Below are 16,685 nucleotides of genomic sequence, written 5' to 3' on the forward strand. Positions count from 1 at the left end.
GTTTGGGTAAACCATTTAGGATAGATGAGGAGAAATTTCTTCTCTCAGAGAGTGTTGAGCCTGTGGAATTCTCTGTCACTGAAAGCAGTTGAGGCCAAAACAGATATGTGCAGTTAGGTGGATTGGCCATGCTAAAATTTCCTCTTAGTCCAAAGATGTACAGGTTAGGTGGGGCTATGAGGGTACTGGGATGGAGTAGGGGAGTGGGCCGAGGTAGGGTACTCTTTCAGAAGGTCTGTGCAGACTCGATGGGCCAAATGGCCTCCTTCTGCACTGTAGGGATTATATGGATTTTATGGTTTCAAGAAAGAGTTAGATACAGCTCTTGTGGATAAAGAGGTCAAAGGATATGGAGGGAAAGCGGTAACAGGTTATTGAGCTGGATGATCAGCCATGATCATAATGAGTGGTGAAGCAGGCTCAAAGGGCCAAATGGCCTATTCTATATGTTTGGATACAAGGCTGCGGATCAAGTGCTGGAAGATGGGATTAGAATAGATAGGTGCTTGATGGCCGCGCAGACACAATGGGCCGAAGGGTCTCTTTTTGAGTTGCAAAACTTTCTTACACTATGGCTGCTGCATTTCCGATATTATCTTAATACTAACCTTAAAAAGCGCTTCATTGGCGGTAAAACACTTTGAGATATCCAATGGTCATGAAAGGCATTGCATAAATTCTAGTCTTAAAGTTGCTATTTCACATTATTCCTCAGATTGGCAACCAGTGGCATTTTTGCAATTTACAGGACTAATCGCTTCTCTGTTTTACGTTTGCAGATGAAAACTGCAGAGACATGTACTTCAACTGTAATGTTGTAGTACAAGCCAGGCTCTGTGTCTATACGTACTACAAAACGGCTTGCTGCGCCTCCTGTGCCAAGGCCAGAAGACGGGCCGATCAGCTCAGAAGCAGATAACTGCTTTCCTTCAAAGCCCAAACTTCCTCCCAGATTGTGACGCAGTAATATTACCATCGGAGAACTTGCAGATTCTACTGTTTTGACAATATTCATAATTGCAAAGAAAAAGGGTTCAATTTAGTATGTACGCAGCTAGTTTACAAAGAGATAAATATACTGTATAGTGTTAATATAATCTTATATCATTACCATGCTGGTCTTTGATCAAAGTGCTGAATTTCTAGTTAATTCACAGTATTTGAGTTTCAGACCTATGACATGCATTCTAACAAATGGATGAAACATATTCAGTAATAGGTTTCGGGGATCTCCCTTTGCAGAAGAAAGACTTCCGTTCTGATGAAAGGTCATTAACCTGAGACGGTAACTCTATTTCTCGCTCCGCATATTCTCCCTGACCTGCTGAGCATTTCCATCATTTTCTGTTTATATTTTATGATTCAGAAGGCTGGTTGGGGAAAGAAAAACATGCATTGACTTTCACTGCACTCTTTCTTCGCTCTCTGAATATCATGTTCAATTTAAGGTTTATCTGTGGATTTGTTTTTACAACTGAGAAACAATTTGTTGATATTATGGTACCTTTACCCGTTATAGAATTGTGGCACTAAGGCAACTCCTCTATCTCTGTTTAATTATACAGCGAGACCTGCTTTCGTCTCAAACACATCCTCCTTTCTCGACTCATATGTTCCATCCAACCGCTTTTGATTCATCTGTCAGCATTTTGCAACTGAAATCTGTCAATATGAACCAATTTAATCAGTTGGAAGGTGGGCCTGACAGCTGTTAGGATCACTCCTCCCACTATTGACTGCGCACAAAACAAAGGCATATAAGGTTTAAGATGAGCTGATGGTTTCTGTGTAAAGCAGTTGCTGATGTTTCCCAGTTTTGGGGGATTATCAGGTAGAAGTGGCAATGACTTTGTAATATTTTTTAAAAAACAACACCAAGAGTATCATATTCAGGATAAGTCAGGGTTGCAAAACTGTCATTTGTTCCACCCCGCCAGCACTCTTCCATTAGATGCTATCCCTCTGGTTTATTAACTTCACGTCACTCCCTCAATATAAGTGCAAACTTTTTGAAACTTAACCCACCCAACAAACTGCCTGGTACAGCCTGTGTCCGATATTCCAGAAAGTCTGTTGGCAAAGTTTAGAGCCAGATCCAATCTTTGCTGAGTCTAACATTTATTTACAGAGAGAAATATTGCAAGCATACACCTCCTAACTTAATTATCACCCCAGTTTCAGTCAGTGTCTCTTTATAGCTGCTCAAGGGAAAACTCAAGTAATGTCCTCATCTGCATTTAACTGAACATAATTGATATGCAATTGTCCTCCTGTACATGCATTCTCCCATCAAAGCCCATCTGTCTGATCCAATACTTTTTATTCTTTGATAGGATTTGGCTGTCACTGGAAAAAACAACTTTTAGTGCCCATCTCTCATTGCCCTTGAGAAGGTAATGGAGTTGCTGCAGTGTTGTCGATAGTACACACTGCTGCCACAGTGCACTGGTGGTGAAGGGAGTGAATTTTTAAAACATTTTTCATGGGATGTGGGTGTTGCTGGCTAGGCCAGCATTTATTGCCCATCCCAAATTGCTCTTTAGAAGGTTGTGGTGAAATACCTTCTTGAAAACTCACAGTGCTGTTATGGAGGGAGTTTCAGGTTTCTGACAGTGAATGAATGGGCAATATAGTTCCGAGTTAGGGCGGTGTGTGGCTTGCAGGGGAATTTGCAAGTGGTGGTGTTCCCTTAGGTATGCGGCCCTTATCCTTCGAGGTGGGAGAGATTGCGAGTTTGGAAGGTGCTGCTTTGTCTTATACATTGTGGATATCATTTGGAGAGTCAGGAGGTGAGGTGAGCAGCAGCCTCTGACCTGCTCTTGCAGCCATAATGTTTATATGGCTGGCCCAGTTCAGTTTCTGGTTAGTGGTAACCGCCAAGCTGTTGTTAGTTTTGGATTTGGTGATCATATTCCATTGAGTATCAAGGGCAGATGATTGGATTCCCTCTTGTAGGGTATGATCATTATCTGACACTTGTGTGGGGCAAATGTTATTTGCCACTTATCAGCCCAAGTCTGGATATTGTCCAGGTCATGCCACCTATGGGCACGGGCTGCTTCAATAACTGAGGAGTCGGGAATGGTGCTGAACATTGTGCAGCCCCACTTCTGACTTCATGCTGTAGGGAAGGTCATCGATGAAGCAACTGAAGATGGTTGGACCTAGCACACTACCCTGCTGAACTCCTACAGCGATGTCCTGGGACCAAAATGATTGACCTCCGACAACCACAACCATCTTATTTTGTGCAAGGTATGACTCCAACTAACAGAGAATCTTCCCCAGGATTCACATTGACTCCAGTTTTGCTTGGGTTCCTTAATACCACACTCCGTCAAATGCTGCCTTGATATCAAGGGCAATCACTCTCGCCTCACCTCTTGAGTTTAGCTCTTTTGTCCATATTCAAACTAAGGCTGTAATGAGGTCAGGAGCTGAGTGGCTCTGGCAAAATCCAAACTGAGCATCAGTGGCCAGGTTATTACCGAGTAAGTGGGCAGCACGGTAGCATTGTGGATAGCACAATTGCTTCACAGCTCCAGGGTCCCAGGTTCGATTCCGGCTTGGGTCACTGTCTGTGAGGAGTCTGCACATCCTCCCAGTGTGTGCGTGGGTTTCCTCCGGGTGCTCCGGTTTCCTCCCACAGTCCAAAGATGTGCAGGTTAGGTGGATTGGCCATGATAAATTGCCCTTAGTGTCCAAAATTGCCCTTAGTGTTGGGTGGGGTTACTGGGTTATGGGGATAGGGTGGAGGTGTTGGGTAGGGTGCTCTTTCCAAGAGCCGGTACAGACTCGATGGGCCGAATGGCCTCCTTCTGCACTGTAAATTCTATGATAAGTGCCACATGACAGCATTGTTGACCAGCCCTTCCATCACTTTGCTGATGTTGAGGGTAGATTGAATATACATTAATTGGCCAGGTTGGATTTGCCCTGTTTTTTGTGGACAAGACATACCTGGGCAGTTGTCCACATTGCCGGGTAGATGCCAATGTTGTACCGATACTGGAACATCTTGGCTAAGGCCACACCTTCAGTCAGTCTTGGCCAAGTCTTCAGTACTATTTTTGGAATGTTGTCAGGGCCCATAGCCTTTGCAGTATCCAGTGCCTTCAACAGTTTCTGGATATCACATGGGGTGGATCAAATTGGCTTAAGACTGGCATCCGTGATGTTGGGGACCTCCGGAGGAGGCCAAGAGGGATTTCTAATGGATTTCAACATTTCTGGTTGAATATTGTTGCAAATGCATCAGCCTTGTCTTTTGTACTGATGTGACGGGCTCCCCCATCATTGAGGATGGTGGTATTTGTGGAGCATCCTGCTCCAGTTAGTTGTTTAATTGTCCATCACCATTCCCAACTGGACATAAGTGGACTGCAGAGCTTTGTTCTGATCCGTTGGTTCTGTGATCGCTTAGCTCAGTCCATTGCTTGCCACTTTCACTGTTTGGCATGTCGGTAGTCCGGTATAGTAGCTTCACCAGGTCACATTCTCCTCTCACGCCATTAAATTATATTTTGACCAATCCCACTGTTTCGGATTCTATTTACTTTGCCTGGTATAGATATCTTTTTTACCAAGTCACAGTCAGTCAAACAAGAACCGCATCCAATCTGAAATATTCATCCACTTTGAATGTAACAAATTAAACAAGGGCCCATATGGAACAAGATAAGAACCCAATTTATTTTCAGTAATGCTGCTGCTACACACACTATGTTGTTTCTACACAAATGGCAAAATGATTTTTAATCTTTAATTACATCTACAGACGTTGGTCGATTATGTCTGAAGTTGAACAGGTGGAGCTTATTGTTTCAGTGCTCTTTCCGTTGTCACAGGAGGTAGTAGTCTGGGATGGAAATTGGGAACCATGTTGAGATAGGGCAGTTGCAATACATCTTCATCTCTCAGTGTGTCTCAAGAAAAGATGGAGGTAACATTGGAACAGGATTGAGAGAGAATAAAGGGTGATCTTAGACATCTTTGTTGTACATACATATCACTGATCAATGGATTGAAAGCGGGAGTCCAATAAACAGGAAAAGTATGAGAGACAAGAGATAGCAGGAGGGGTATTGCAGAAGATACTGCAATCTGGGATAATGGAGGTCAGTGGCTCTTTTGTAACTTGATATTACTGTTAGAAATTTAGTAATGTCAAGATTGTGTGCAGTTGGATATAATGCTTCACTTCTTTCTTACGATACCATTCTTAATGGGTTTAAACCGGGTGTTTGTATTGCTTTTCGGAATGGGAGTCCACTCTCTGCTTCCTTCACATGTTGTTGCACCTGATTTATCGAAGACTTTAATCAATTTTACCCCATAGTCACGTGTAGAATGTCTTCATGAAGACGCAACTTGGATAACTTATTAACTTATTCATCACTGCCATGTTACCATTCACTTTCCTTAGTAAAAGCGGTAAAGAGACTAGTGATTCCATGTTGCAAAGCTTGAGATCAGATGCCCGCCTGGTTATTTATATTGATGTAAACATTTATTATACTTCATTGGTGTAGGTGTGATTTTATATATTCAGAAACTGCAGCAGATCCAGAATGCTGTAGTTTGAAGCTTCTCCCAAAGCCCTGGTCCCACTGGTTCTATGTGCATCAGGAGGCTGATTTGAAGATTCTCATCCTCATCTTCAAATTCCTCCTTTGGCTTTGTTCCAACCCATTAGAATAGTCCTCCTCAGCCTTGCATCTCCGCCTATGGTTTCCTGTGCCACTTTCCACTGTGTTTCTGCCTCATTCACACTGACTCCAGTGCACTGTCGAACCACCACAGATGACTCCTTCAGCCACATGCCTCTGCCCTTCAAAAAACACTTTCCTCTCTAACTTTCATCCCGCCTTCAAATGGATCTTTCATTTCCGCCGTGCCTTCTATTACCACTTTCTTCCCCTCGTTTCCTCCTTGATGTCCATCCATTACGTTTTATAAAGTGCTCCGAGGCAACTTTCTGTGCAAGGAATTTCTATCAATGTAAGCTACTGTTCCAAGTATTTTGTCAATCTGCGATTTCGGGTCTTGATTATAAAAAAAAATGAGGAAGGTAAATTAATTATGGGAACACAGATGGATGAAGTGAGCTGCTGTAGTGTTTTTTGTTAGAAGTACAATTTGGGAATAGGATGCCGCGAGCCACCGGGATACAACTGAGAATATCAGGAACTGGAAAAAGTGAGTTCTGGTTGAACAGGTTTGGCCGCAGCTTCATATTGTTGAACATTTTAATTTCTAACACAGTGCTTTTTGTTCGCCCATAATCTCCACATCCTGCCAGCACTGCAGAAATTAGTCTCTGGTATGGAAAAAAAACATTTACTGACAGCAAGCAAAGTGTTTCCAACACACAATATACAAAAGGGGTTCTTACAACTGGCCATGGCACGCTGATCAGTTCCAGATTAAGATCAGTTTAAACTTAGGGTGCATTTAGTCTGGCCAGATGCAGGGAGAGAGCGAAATTCCATGGCTCATTGCAACACAGCAGCACTGTCCCCCATCCTAGGCTGACAAGAGTGACAGTCGGGGTCGACCTACGCTCGATTGCTTTTTTTTGTATGTCACGAGGGCCCTTTTTCGTGGCCAGGAGGTAACGTAAAGGTGTCGACTTGTGCGTGGTCTAGGCAGAAGCTTTCGGGTTCCTGCGTGGCTGTGCAGCTTAGAGAGGACGTTGATCAAGATAAGCAGGCAAGACCAGGAATTGGGAGGCAAGCAGAAAGAATCTGGGGGAAACACAGTGATGTTGACATTGGGAGGGAGAGGTGAGGCTGGGTAGGTGTGACCCTAGGACCCATTGCGGACGTGGGGAGGGGTGGTAAGGTAATAAGTCCCTCTTGCAAAAATTGATTAGTTCAATCTAAACACTCTCAGTAGTCTTTTACGGCCCTTGCGCTCTGGCTGCTACCAGCATCTGCCAGGTTAGATCCCCGGGAGCCAGACTAACCTTCTGGTTAAAATGGCTTTGCAGTTGAGACGATGCCAGCTAGGTGTGACTTTTCAATATAAAGTAGGCCCCCAACCTTATCTTTCCCAAAGTGATCAAAATAATAATCTTTATTGTCACAAGTAGGCTTACATTAACACTGCAATGAAGTTACTGTGAAAAGCCCCCAGTCGCCACATTCCGGCGCCTGTTTGGGTTCACAGAGGGAGAATTCTGAATGTCCAAATTATCTAACAAGCAAGTCTTTCGGGTCTTGTGGGAGGAAACCGGAGCACCCGGAGTAAACCCATGCAGAGACGGGGAGAAGGTGCAGACTCTGCACAGTGAGCCAAGCCGGGAATCGAACCTGGGACCCTGGCTCTGTGAAGCAACACTGCTAACCACTGTGCTACCGTGCCGCCCATATGGGAGTCGGAGAAAATAGGAGCACATTGGATCTGCATCTCTGTACGTCACTGCCCTCTTAATCCCGTAACAACCTCCCCGAACAGGCGCCGGAATGTGGCGACTAGGGGCTTTTCACAGTAACTTCATTTGAAGACTACTTGTGACAATAAGCGATTTTCTTTTTTTTTTCATTTCATCCACTGCCCACAACGTTCTCACCAAGCAGGCAAGGTTAAAATCAACCCTATCAAGGATTTCCCTTGTGAATTGGTCAGGATATGGAGGAGCCATTTTGAAGCACACTGTACATTATGCTGAGTACCTTATATACAAAAATAGACCCCTACTGCATTACCCACCAATCACCAGTTGGTTCTTTGAAAACATTCATGCTGAACCGGACTGTTCGCTGGTCACATATTCAGACATGCAACGATCAGGAACAATCTGCGACTGTGAAAATGAACTGAACCAAACAAGTCCGCAACATGCATTTGATTTTAACATAATCACTGAGCTGACACCAATTATTCACTGGCACCCTGCTTCTATACTAAAGCAGGCAGTTTGAGCAAACAATCTAAATGAATTCCAGACGTTGCTGTGTGAAATATGTTATGATTTTATGCAGTTGCTTTAAACCAGCTGATGCCAGTATGTGTTTCTTGAATAATTTACTGAACACAGATACATGTGCAAGCTTATTGAAAAAGCTAGGATTACATTTGGAAACACTTACAGTAAAACGGTCCCGTAATCAATGTTGTTTTTGTGCTTGAATTGAAAAATACTATTTAAGGAGTTTGAAGCTTGTTCAATTCTTAGTCACTTAAAATCTGTATTTAACTAGTAGTGGGGCTAGATACCATCTCATAATAGTCATACTAATGTGCACCCAAATATGAGCCTGCCATTTTTCTAATCTGTGTTACTGAAAGTTTCCTGCTTTGTGTATGACTCGATTTCCTGGATTTTGTTACTTGTTATCTTAGCGCACACCACAAATTTATCCCATGACTGTCTTGGTCCATTTTATTCTTTGTTTCCTGGTCTCTGTTACTCAGTTTTCCCTAGTTGCTGTTACTCAGTATTTCCTGGTAGTTGTGGTCTGTGTTACTTGCTATTCCCTGGCCTGTTTCGCAAAGCTGAATTTTATGGGCCAGCCGTGGGCGGGAAAGCAGGTGGTGGGCTGTGTAAATGAGGGCAGTGTTCTGTTCTCGGAATTCCCGCCACCACCTGCCGGCCCTGCCACGATTTTACAGGCGGTGGGGGAGGTATCAGGTGGGCTCCCACCGGTTTTACTTTCCCAAATAATTTTGGCATTGGACAACCTCTCGCTGCCCTGATTGGTTGGCCTTTCATTGCCTTGATTGGTCATTCAGTCAGAACTCTCTGATTGGATGATCAGGAATTCCAGGGACTCACTTAGGTTCAAGTCCCCAACAAACAAAGTCTCTGATTAAAACAACGGAAACGATAAATGGGCAGCACAGTGGCTGGCACTGTCACCTCACAGCACCAGGGACCCGGCTTTGATTCCGACCTTGAGTGACTGTCTGTGTGGGATTTGCACTTTCTCCCTGTGTCTGCGTGGGTTTCCTCCCCAGCCAAAGATGTGCAGTTTAGGTGGATTGGCCAGGTTAAATTGCCCCTTAATGTCCAAAGGTTAGGTGGGATTGGGCCTACATAGAATGTTCTGTCAAGGGGGTCAGTGCAGACTCGATGGGCCGAATGGCCTCCTTCTGTACTGTAGCAATTCAGTGATTCTATGAAAAGACCAGGCATAACTTTCATACCACTGCAGAGTGGCTACAAGCATGTCCCTGAGAATCAAATAGTGGAAAATCTTTTGATAGGAAGTGACCAAATCAATCAGCTTGAAGCTGCAGGGCTGCCTTGCAATGGGTCGGTTTTTCAAAGGACACGTAACCATACACAAATGTTTCCACTCTATCAGATTCAGTTAGCTAAAATGCCCTTTTAAATGAACTCTGTCCACATTTGATGTTTAATGCAATATAAGAAATGTTGCTAATTAAACCTTGGTCCAATTCTGTCTGGCTTACTGCAATGTTAAAGTGGACTCCCAGAGCCAGCAGCTGCCTCCTTTCCCAGGGACCACACAGTGAGTTCATGTGGCATTTTCTGTGCAAATGAGGAAAACGCAATCTTTCACTTGTGATGAGTTATCCGATCTTAGCTGGTGTAGTGGGTTCCTTTCTTTACATTTGGGCAACATTATTTTGTTCCTGTCCTTGGCGCAGCGTAAGTTTCACTCAGTTAAAATGCCTTTACTTAAAATCCCTGCAATATTTGCTTTATTTTTGCAACCTAATCATTAAAACCAATTGTGTTACATGTGTAGAAATCATTCAGCAATTTCTTCCCTGAAAGGGAACGCATAAATGATCGTTCTACAACTCACTTATAGATGTCATGAAATCATTTTGTCGGCTGAGGCGATTGGGGCGATTTTTCCATTTTTCTGACATTTAAACTGGCGGTTGTGTTCATCAAAGGCATTGTTTTAACGAGACTTCTTTTGCTGCTACTTGAACCTAAGTGAGTCCCAGCTGGAATCACTGATTATCAAATCAGAGAGTTCTGACCGAATGGCCAATCAGGGAACTGATCAGCGGACCAATCTAGGCAGTGAAGAACTGTCCAGCCAAAGTATTTTGGGAAGGGAAAAATTGTGCGTGGCCTACCCTATGCCCATGGCAATTAATTAATGCCCAATTAAGGGCCTCATCCTGCCTCGGTCCATTATAATAGATGGCAAGAGCCCAGTGCCAAGTTTTGCTTCCCAGCGTCCATCTTCCCCCACTCAAACTCACTGCCAACCCAGCCCTGGTGAGATCCCAGGCTTATCTGGGTTTGGGACATCTGTCATTCCTCTTCCTCCCGGGCCTCTTGCAATACTGGTAGTGGCCACCAATCCTGGTATATTGCAGAGCCTTTGGCCTTTGATTGGCTGGCATCTCCATTTGGAAAGCCTCCCCCTGGAGATGGGCGGACTTTCTGCCACATACTAATTAAACGGGTGTCCCCCAAAAAATTAACATGGAACAAGCCGGTCAGATGGAGGCAGCTAGGTGTGCCCCCAAACTTCACACTGGGTTGGGTGGAACACGCCCTCAACATTGTCAAATGCATTCAGTGAACCATTCAGGAACTTGGTCATGTTTTCTTAAATGTGACTTGCCCATTTGTTCCCTTCCCGTGCTGCTGGTGCTGTGGTACAGTTGTACAGCTGATCCTGCAGTAAGCTTCCCATGTGCCCATTGTTCATTTGAGCTCAGACAGTGGGTGCTAACAGACCATTGTACCTTTAAGAAAAATCACAGAACAAACTCAGTTCCGACTTCATCCAATGTCCAAATACATACATGCATGAATATATACACACTTGTACACATACATATACACACATTATAACTGCTACCTTGGGATAATAATAAGGCCAGACTGATTTCCCTCTCCCTAATTAGGAGTATTAAGGGCAATTACTGCTCCTTGCTTGCTACTTTGACTGAGATGAGTTAAGTCAATATTGATTACCTTCCTGCTCCATATAGTTCAAATGCTGGCTGGATTAACCCTTTGGTCTAGATTATCCTGCAGTAATGTGATCAGTAAACTACACATTAATGGTCTGACATGGTCATCTCACCGTCACTATGATTCCCCATTTTCCAACGTTTGCAACAGGGCATTGGTGAGACCACATCTAGCTGTGTTCAGTATTGGTCATCTTAATTAAAGAAGAATGTAAATGCAGTTCAGAGAAGGTTTACCACATTAATGCCTGGAGTGGGAGGGTTGTCTTGTGAAGAAAGGTTAGACAGGCTTGTAGCCCCTTGAGTTTAGAAGGCAACTCGAATGAAACATATCAGATCCTGAGGAGTCTTGACAGTGCGCATGTGGGAGACGCCAGAATGAGTGGTCACTGTTTAAAAATAAGCGATCGCCCATTTAAGACAGAGATTAGAGTAACTTTTTTCTCTCAGAGGGCAGTGGGTCTTTGGAACCCTCGTCCTCAAAAGGCAGTGGAAGCACAGTCTTTGAATATTTTTAAGGAAGAGGTGGACAGATTCTTGATAAGCAAGGGGGTTATAGGTTATCTGGGGTAGACGAGAACATAGAACATACAGTGCAGGAGGCCATTCAGCCCATCGAGTCTGCAACGACCCACTTAAGCCCTCACTTCCACCCTATCCCCGTAACCCAATAACCCCTCCTAACCTTTTTGGTCACTAAGGGGCAATTTATCATGGCCAATCCACCTAACCTGCACGTCTTTGGACTGTGGGAGGAAACCGGAGCACCCGGAGAAAACCCACGCAGACACGGGGAGAATGTGCAGACTCTGCACAGTGACCCAGCGGGGAAACGAACCTGGGACCCTGGCGCTGTGAAGCCACAGTGCTGACCACTTGTGCTACCGCGCTGCCCTATGTGGAGAATGTGGAGTTGAGGTGACAATCAGATCAGCTGTTAAATGGTGGAGCAGGCTCAAGAGGCTGAGTGGCCTATTCCTGCTCCTAATTTGTATGTTCGTAAACCAGGGTGTTAACAAAAATCCTTAAATATACCCTTTAAATCAATTCAAAAAATGGCTCATATCAAAAAGATTATTCCCACCTGGGATGATCCCTTGGTAGAATCAATCGACCACACTGTTGAAGTGTCATAAATTTGAATGCGGTTGTTACAGGGGGTGTGCCACACTGCCCATTGTGGCAAATTCTGATTTGCAACATTGGAAAATGGAGAAATTCAGTGACAATGAGATCACCACGCAAGATCATTAAACTATTGCGTTCATCACTGATCCCATTGCAGCAGGCCAACCTGGGCCAAAGGGTTAATCCACCCACCAGTTTATAGAATCATAGAATCGTAGAATTTACAGTGCCGAAGGAGGCAATTCGGCCCATCGAGTCTGCACCGGCCCTTGGAAAGGGCACCCTACCCAAGCCCACACATCCACCCTATCCCCATAACCCCACCCAACCTTTTTGGACATGAAGGGTAATGTAGCAAGTCCAATCCACCTAACCTGCACATCTTTGGACTGTCAAACCATATGAAGCAAGAAAGGTTCTCAGTCAGTGTTGAGTTCAGGGGCCTCAGAGGCCCTTAGTTGTGTGAGCAATCTTTTATTAAAACAAAACAGTCCATCAATTGTAAATCACATCGCCATTGTTTTTAAATATTAAGTGGCAGCAGTACAGGGATCCAGTGAGAGGGGCATTGATTTCAGTGATAGGACAGTTATGAACATGTGATTCCAACGTTCTGGTGAAGGACAGCTGTGGGATGGGACAAAAGACCAAGGATGATAGAGAGCACTTAAAGTCTCTTACTCCATAATTTCCTCTTGGGCACTGTTCAAGTCCCAACCAAACCACACGTCCCATTATAAAAGAAAACATTCCCAGGAATGTCTGAACCACTTGATTTTCAGGGTAAACTATCGAGTTTACAATTTTTTCAGTGCTTGAACCCAATCATTTTGACTGTTGGACAATGATGCCCCGCCATTCCATTGCAGCATTTTAATACAATGCACCAATCCAAGAAACGGCAAATACGTTGCAGCAGCCACGATACAATGCCTTAATTCTTCATAGAATGGTCACAGCACAGGAGGAGGCCATTCTGCCCATCGTGTCTATGCGAGCCCTCTGCAACTAGTCCCAGTTGCCCCACCTTTTCCAGATATTCAGATAACTATCCAATTCCCCTTTGAAAGTCACAATGGAGTCTGTCTCCAATGGAACCCCCAGAGAGTGCATTGCAACTCCTAACCACTCGCTGCGTAAACAATCATTTCTCCTCATGTGGCTACTTGCCATACACCTTCTGGTTTTGTCCTCGGGTTCTCGACCCTTCCGCCAACGGGAACAGTTGACCCTGTCCACACTCTGCACACCCGTCGTGATTTTGAACGCCTCAATTAAATCCCTGAACCTTTCCTCCGAGCCTCTCCGATCGGTCTATGTAATTGAATTGTACCAGTTGCCCCCCACCCACTCACCCCAGGGCACTTACAACAGTTTCAGGGATGAGCAGCGAACTGCAAGAAAATATAATGCAGGTACATTACTATATAGGCACTCCTGCACAGGTCCAGGAACAGCAAGAACATTTGTGAAATAGCTTTAAAGCAATAGGTTCCGCGATTGAAACGGCATTACGGAAGAGCAATGACGAATGAACACTGTGAAAACGCTGTGATTGCAGTTTGATGTGTAAAAAAAATGTATTTGTAATCTAATCTCAGATTAAAGGATCCCTTTTTTGGGGAGATTGTAAAAATGCGTGGGCTGTTTTTGTTTGGAATAATTTATTTTGTACGCGGTGAAAGCTCCCAATTATTCTCTAGGTTATGTATAGGACAAACCCTTGTGTAAGATGTTGCCTAATTGCTCGTCTGCTGTTACTTTTTAAATTTTCCTTTGTAGCTACCTTCATTGCGTAGATGTAAAACCAAATTTGAGCACTCTCGTATATCTGCTAATTTCCATTACCTGCCCCGGCAGATAAACAGAGGTTCTATTGTAATTAGAACTGAAATATTTGGATTTTCCTTTCTGTACTGATAAGTGGCTGTTAAGGTTTATTCCTTTTACACTGTCAAATAAAAAAAAAGATATTTACTATTAACTGTATAAGATTTTTATTTTGGCTAGAAATGTGAAATAAAGGGTTAAAGTGCATTGGCAAACCATCTCTTCACCTGTGGGAGCTGGCCTGGATTCTATCCAGAGTGAGGGTCTCCCATCACCTCCTTGTTGCCATAAAGGTTCTACATGAAAGGTTCTTTAGCATCTCCAGTGGGGATGCGCGTGCAAACTGGGCAGAAACAGATACCAAGATGCCAACCCTCTTCAGCAACAAATAATAATATAATCTTTATTATTGTAACAAGTAGGCTTACATTAACACTGCAATGAAGTTACTGTGAAAAGCCCCTAGTCGCCACATTCCGGCGCCTGTTCGGGTACACTGGGGAGAATTCAGAATGTCCCGTTCACCTAACAAGCACGTCATTTGGGACTTGTGGGAGGAAACCAGAGCACCCGAAGGTTACCCACGCAGACACGGGGAGAACGTGCAGACTCCGCACAGTCACCCAAGTCGGTAGGAAAATCCAAACTGATGCAATCTAAGGATAAATTTGGAATTAGTTTTGGACAGGCCACAGGTCAGCCACAGGTTTTAAAAAATCACTTCCTTTTGCTTTGTCTGAATTCAGGTGAACTATATTTTGTGTAAATTGGATCATTCTCCATTACTCTAGAGCAAGTGTTATTAGGGTTCATGTGACTTGATTTGGTGTTTTGTTAAAATGATTTATTTACAATATTTACAGGGAATCATAAGCACAATATTCAACAGATCGACTGTTCTGCTCTTAGCTCTCTTGGAGCCTGACAGTTTTTTAAAATATTTTATTGTATGTGGGCATTACTGGCTGGGCCAGTGTTTATTGCCCGTCTCCTGATTGCTCTCGAGAACGTGGCGGTGAGCTTCCTTCTTCAATCGCTGCAGCCATCTGATTACTGATGTCACGGTTACATCACTAATGTCGTCACGCTACATTTCCCCCCTCCAACCCCGCTCCCCAAATGTAATCTGGAATCTAGCAAATTCTTTTTGTTGAGCTATTTATATTCCCACCTTCTCCTCCACAAAAAATCATGGGATGACCATTAAGCCTGTCAGTTGCCTTGACAACGCTCCCTGATCTTGCCTTGAGTATCCTCGGTTGGGGTTGCTGAAGTACCGCCCCGTTCCGGGACCCGCAGAATGTTATCGGGCGCCCTGTCGGTAGAGAGCTGCATCGTCAGTGACATCAAGATAAAATGGAAGGATTGGTTCATAGCGGTATCCAGAGGAATCAAGGCCTTCCCACACCACCTTAAAATTCTGAGTGGTGGGTTGACAATGTTTGACCATGGTTGCTGGATTTAGTGTATGACCATAACTTGCATCTGGCAATCCCAGATCCAGATCTTCTGTCCTCGTTCTGGAGTGGGCAGTGTGACAACCCAATGTCAGCGGTTATAACAATTGGACTGTCTTTGAGCATTTGTTCATGGCTTCTTATTCGAACATGCTCTCGGAATGTAACATTCGGTCTGCGTTGGTGCTGAAACGAAAAAAGTTGTGATCTCAGCCTTATGCCCATCAATAGTTCAGCTGGCAACAAGCTGGCGTAGCTCTGTAGTTGAGCAAAGCGAGCTCCATGTCCTTGGTCTTCTTGTTTGATGATGAGAAGGCAGACCTTGATGTCAAAATCAAAGAGACCCATACCAAGCCTTTGCTTGGGCCTGCAGGGAACTGATAAAGGTAACAATGGCTCAGTTGGTTGTTGGCTATTAATGCTGGCACGTGAATATAAATGATTCAATAGATTCCGATATTCCCGGCCGCCATACCAATCGTTGTGCCCAAGCTCTACACTTAGCAATCCCCAAGTGACCAGTGTAACGATTTTTTTGAGAGTTAGCCTCCCTGCAGGACGACAAGCCTTTTATTAAAGATGAGGAAGTTGTCGACAATTGGAAGATGTCTTTGTTGTTTGTCCTATTTACTCAACACCTGGTTGCTAGAGGCTTTCTCAGGCCAACCTTTACAGTGAGACATTCGGATTTGTGTCCTTCAACTTTAGTATTGGGTGTTCAGGACTGTAAGGGATAATCATAGATTATCATAGATTATCATAGAATTTACAGTGCAGAAGGAGGCCATTCGGCCCATCGAGTCTGTACCGGCTCTTGGAAAGAGCACCCTACTCAAGGTCAACACCTCCACCCTATCCCTATAACCCAATAACCCCACCCAACACTAAGGGCAATTTTGGACACTAAGGGCAATTTATCATGGCCAATCCACCTAACCTGCACATCTTTGAACTGTGGGAGGAAACCGGAGCACCCGGAGGAAACCCACGCACACACGGGGAGTATGTGCAGACTCCGCACAGACAGTGACTCAAGCCGGACTCGAACCTGGGACCCTGGAGCTGTGAAGCAATTGTGCTATCCACAATGCTACTTTGCTGCCCTTTTTTTTTACCGGCATAATGTGGGACAAGGGAACAATGCCACCCCATTGCGAAGTAAAGATTCACACAGGAGTTGTAGAATGTAGTAGTGAATCTGGTACAAGTATTATGGGCCCGGTTTAGGAAACTCCAAAGTATACCATGGAGTTCACCTGACCTGCAACTGTTCATCAATTTTAGTTACGATGAGCACAAGGGCCTGGCTTTCAGGTGTTATTCAACAGAGGCCTTAAGCACTTTGAATTAAAAACA

General features: G+C 44.2%; 1 protein-coding gene across 4 annotated transcripts in view; it reads left to right on the top strand.

Moving 5' to 3' along the window:
- adamtsl7 (ADAMTS-like 7) overlaps nt 1-14,026 on the top strand; it is a 621,654-nt gene extending 607,628 nt beyond the window's left edge. For all 4 annotated transcript variants that reach the window (XM_072495481.1, XM_072495482.1, XM_072495480.1 and 1 more), the window contains one exon: nt 780-14,026. In XM_072495481.1, the coding sequence (XP_072351582.1) occupies nt 780-919 (140 nt within the window). In that variant the 3' untranslated portion in view covers nt 920-14,026. The remainder of the gene's footprint in view (nt 1-779) is intronic.
- Nucleotides 14,027-16,685: the final 2,659 nt, after the last annotated feature.

The sequence above is a fragment of the Scyliorhinus torazame genome, chromosome 3, assembly GCF_047496885.1.
Source record: "Scyliorhinus torazame isolate Kashiwa2021f chromosome 3, sScyTor2.1, whole genome shotgun sequence".
Taxonomy (NCBI): domain Eukaryota; kingdom Metazoa; phylum Chordata; class Chondrichthyes; order Carcharhiniformes; family Scyliorhinidae; genus Scyliorhinus; species Scyliorhinus torazame.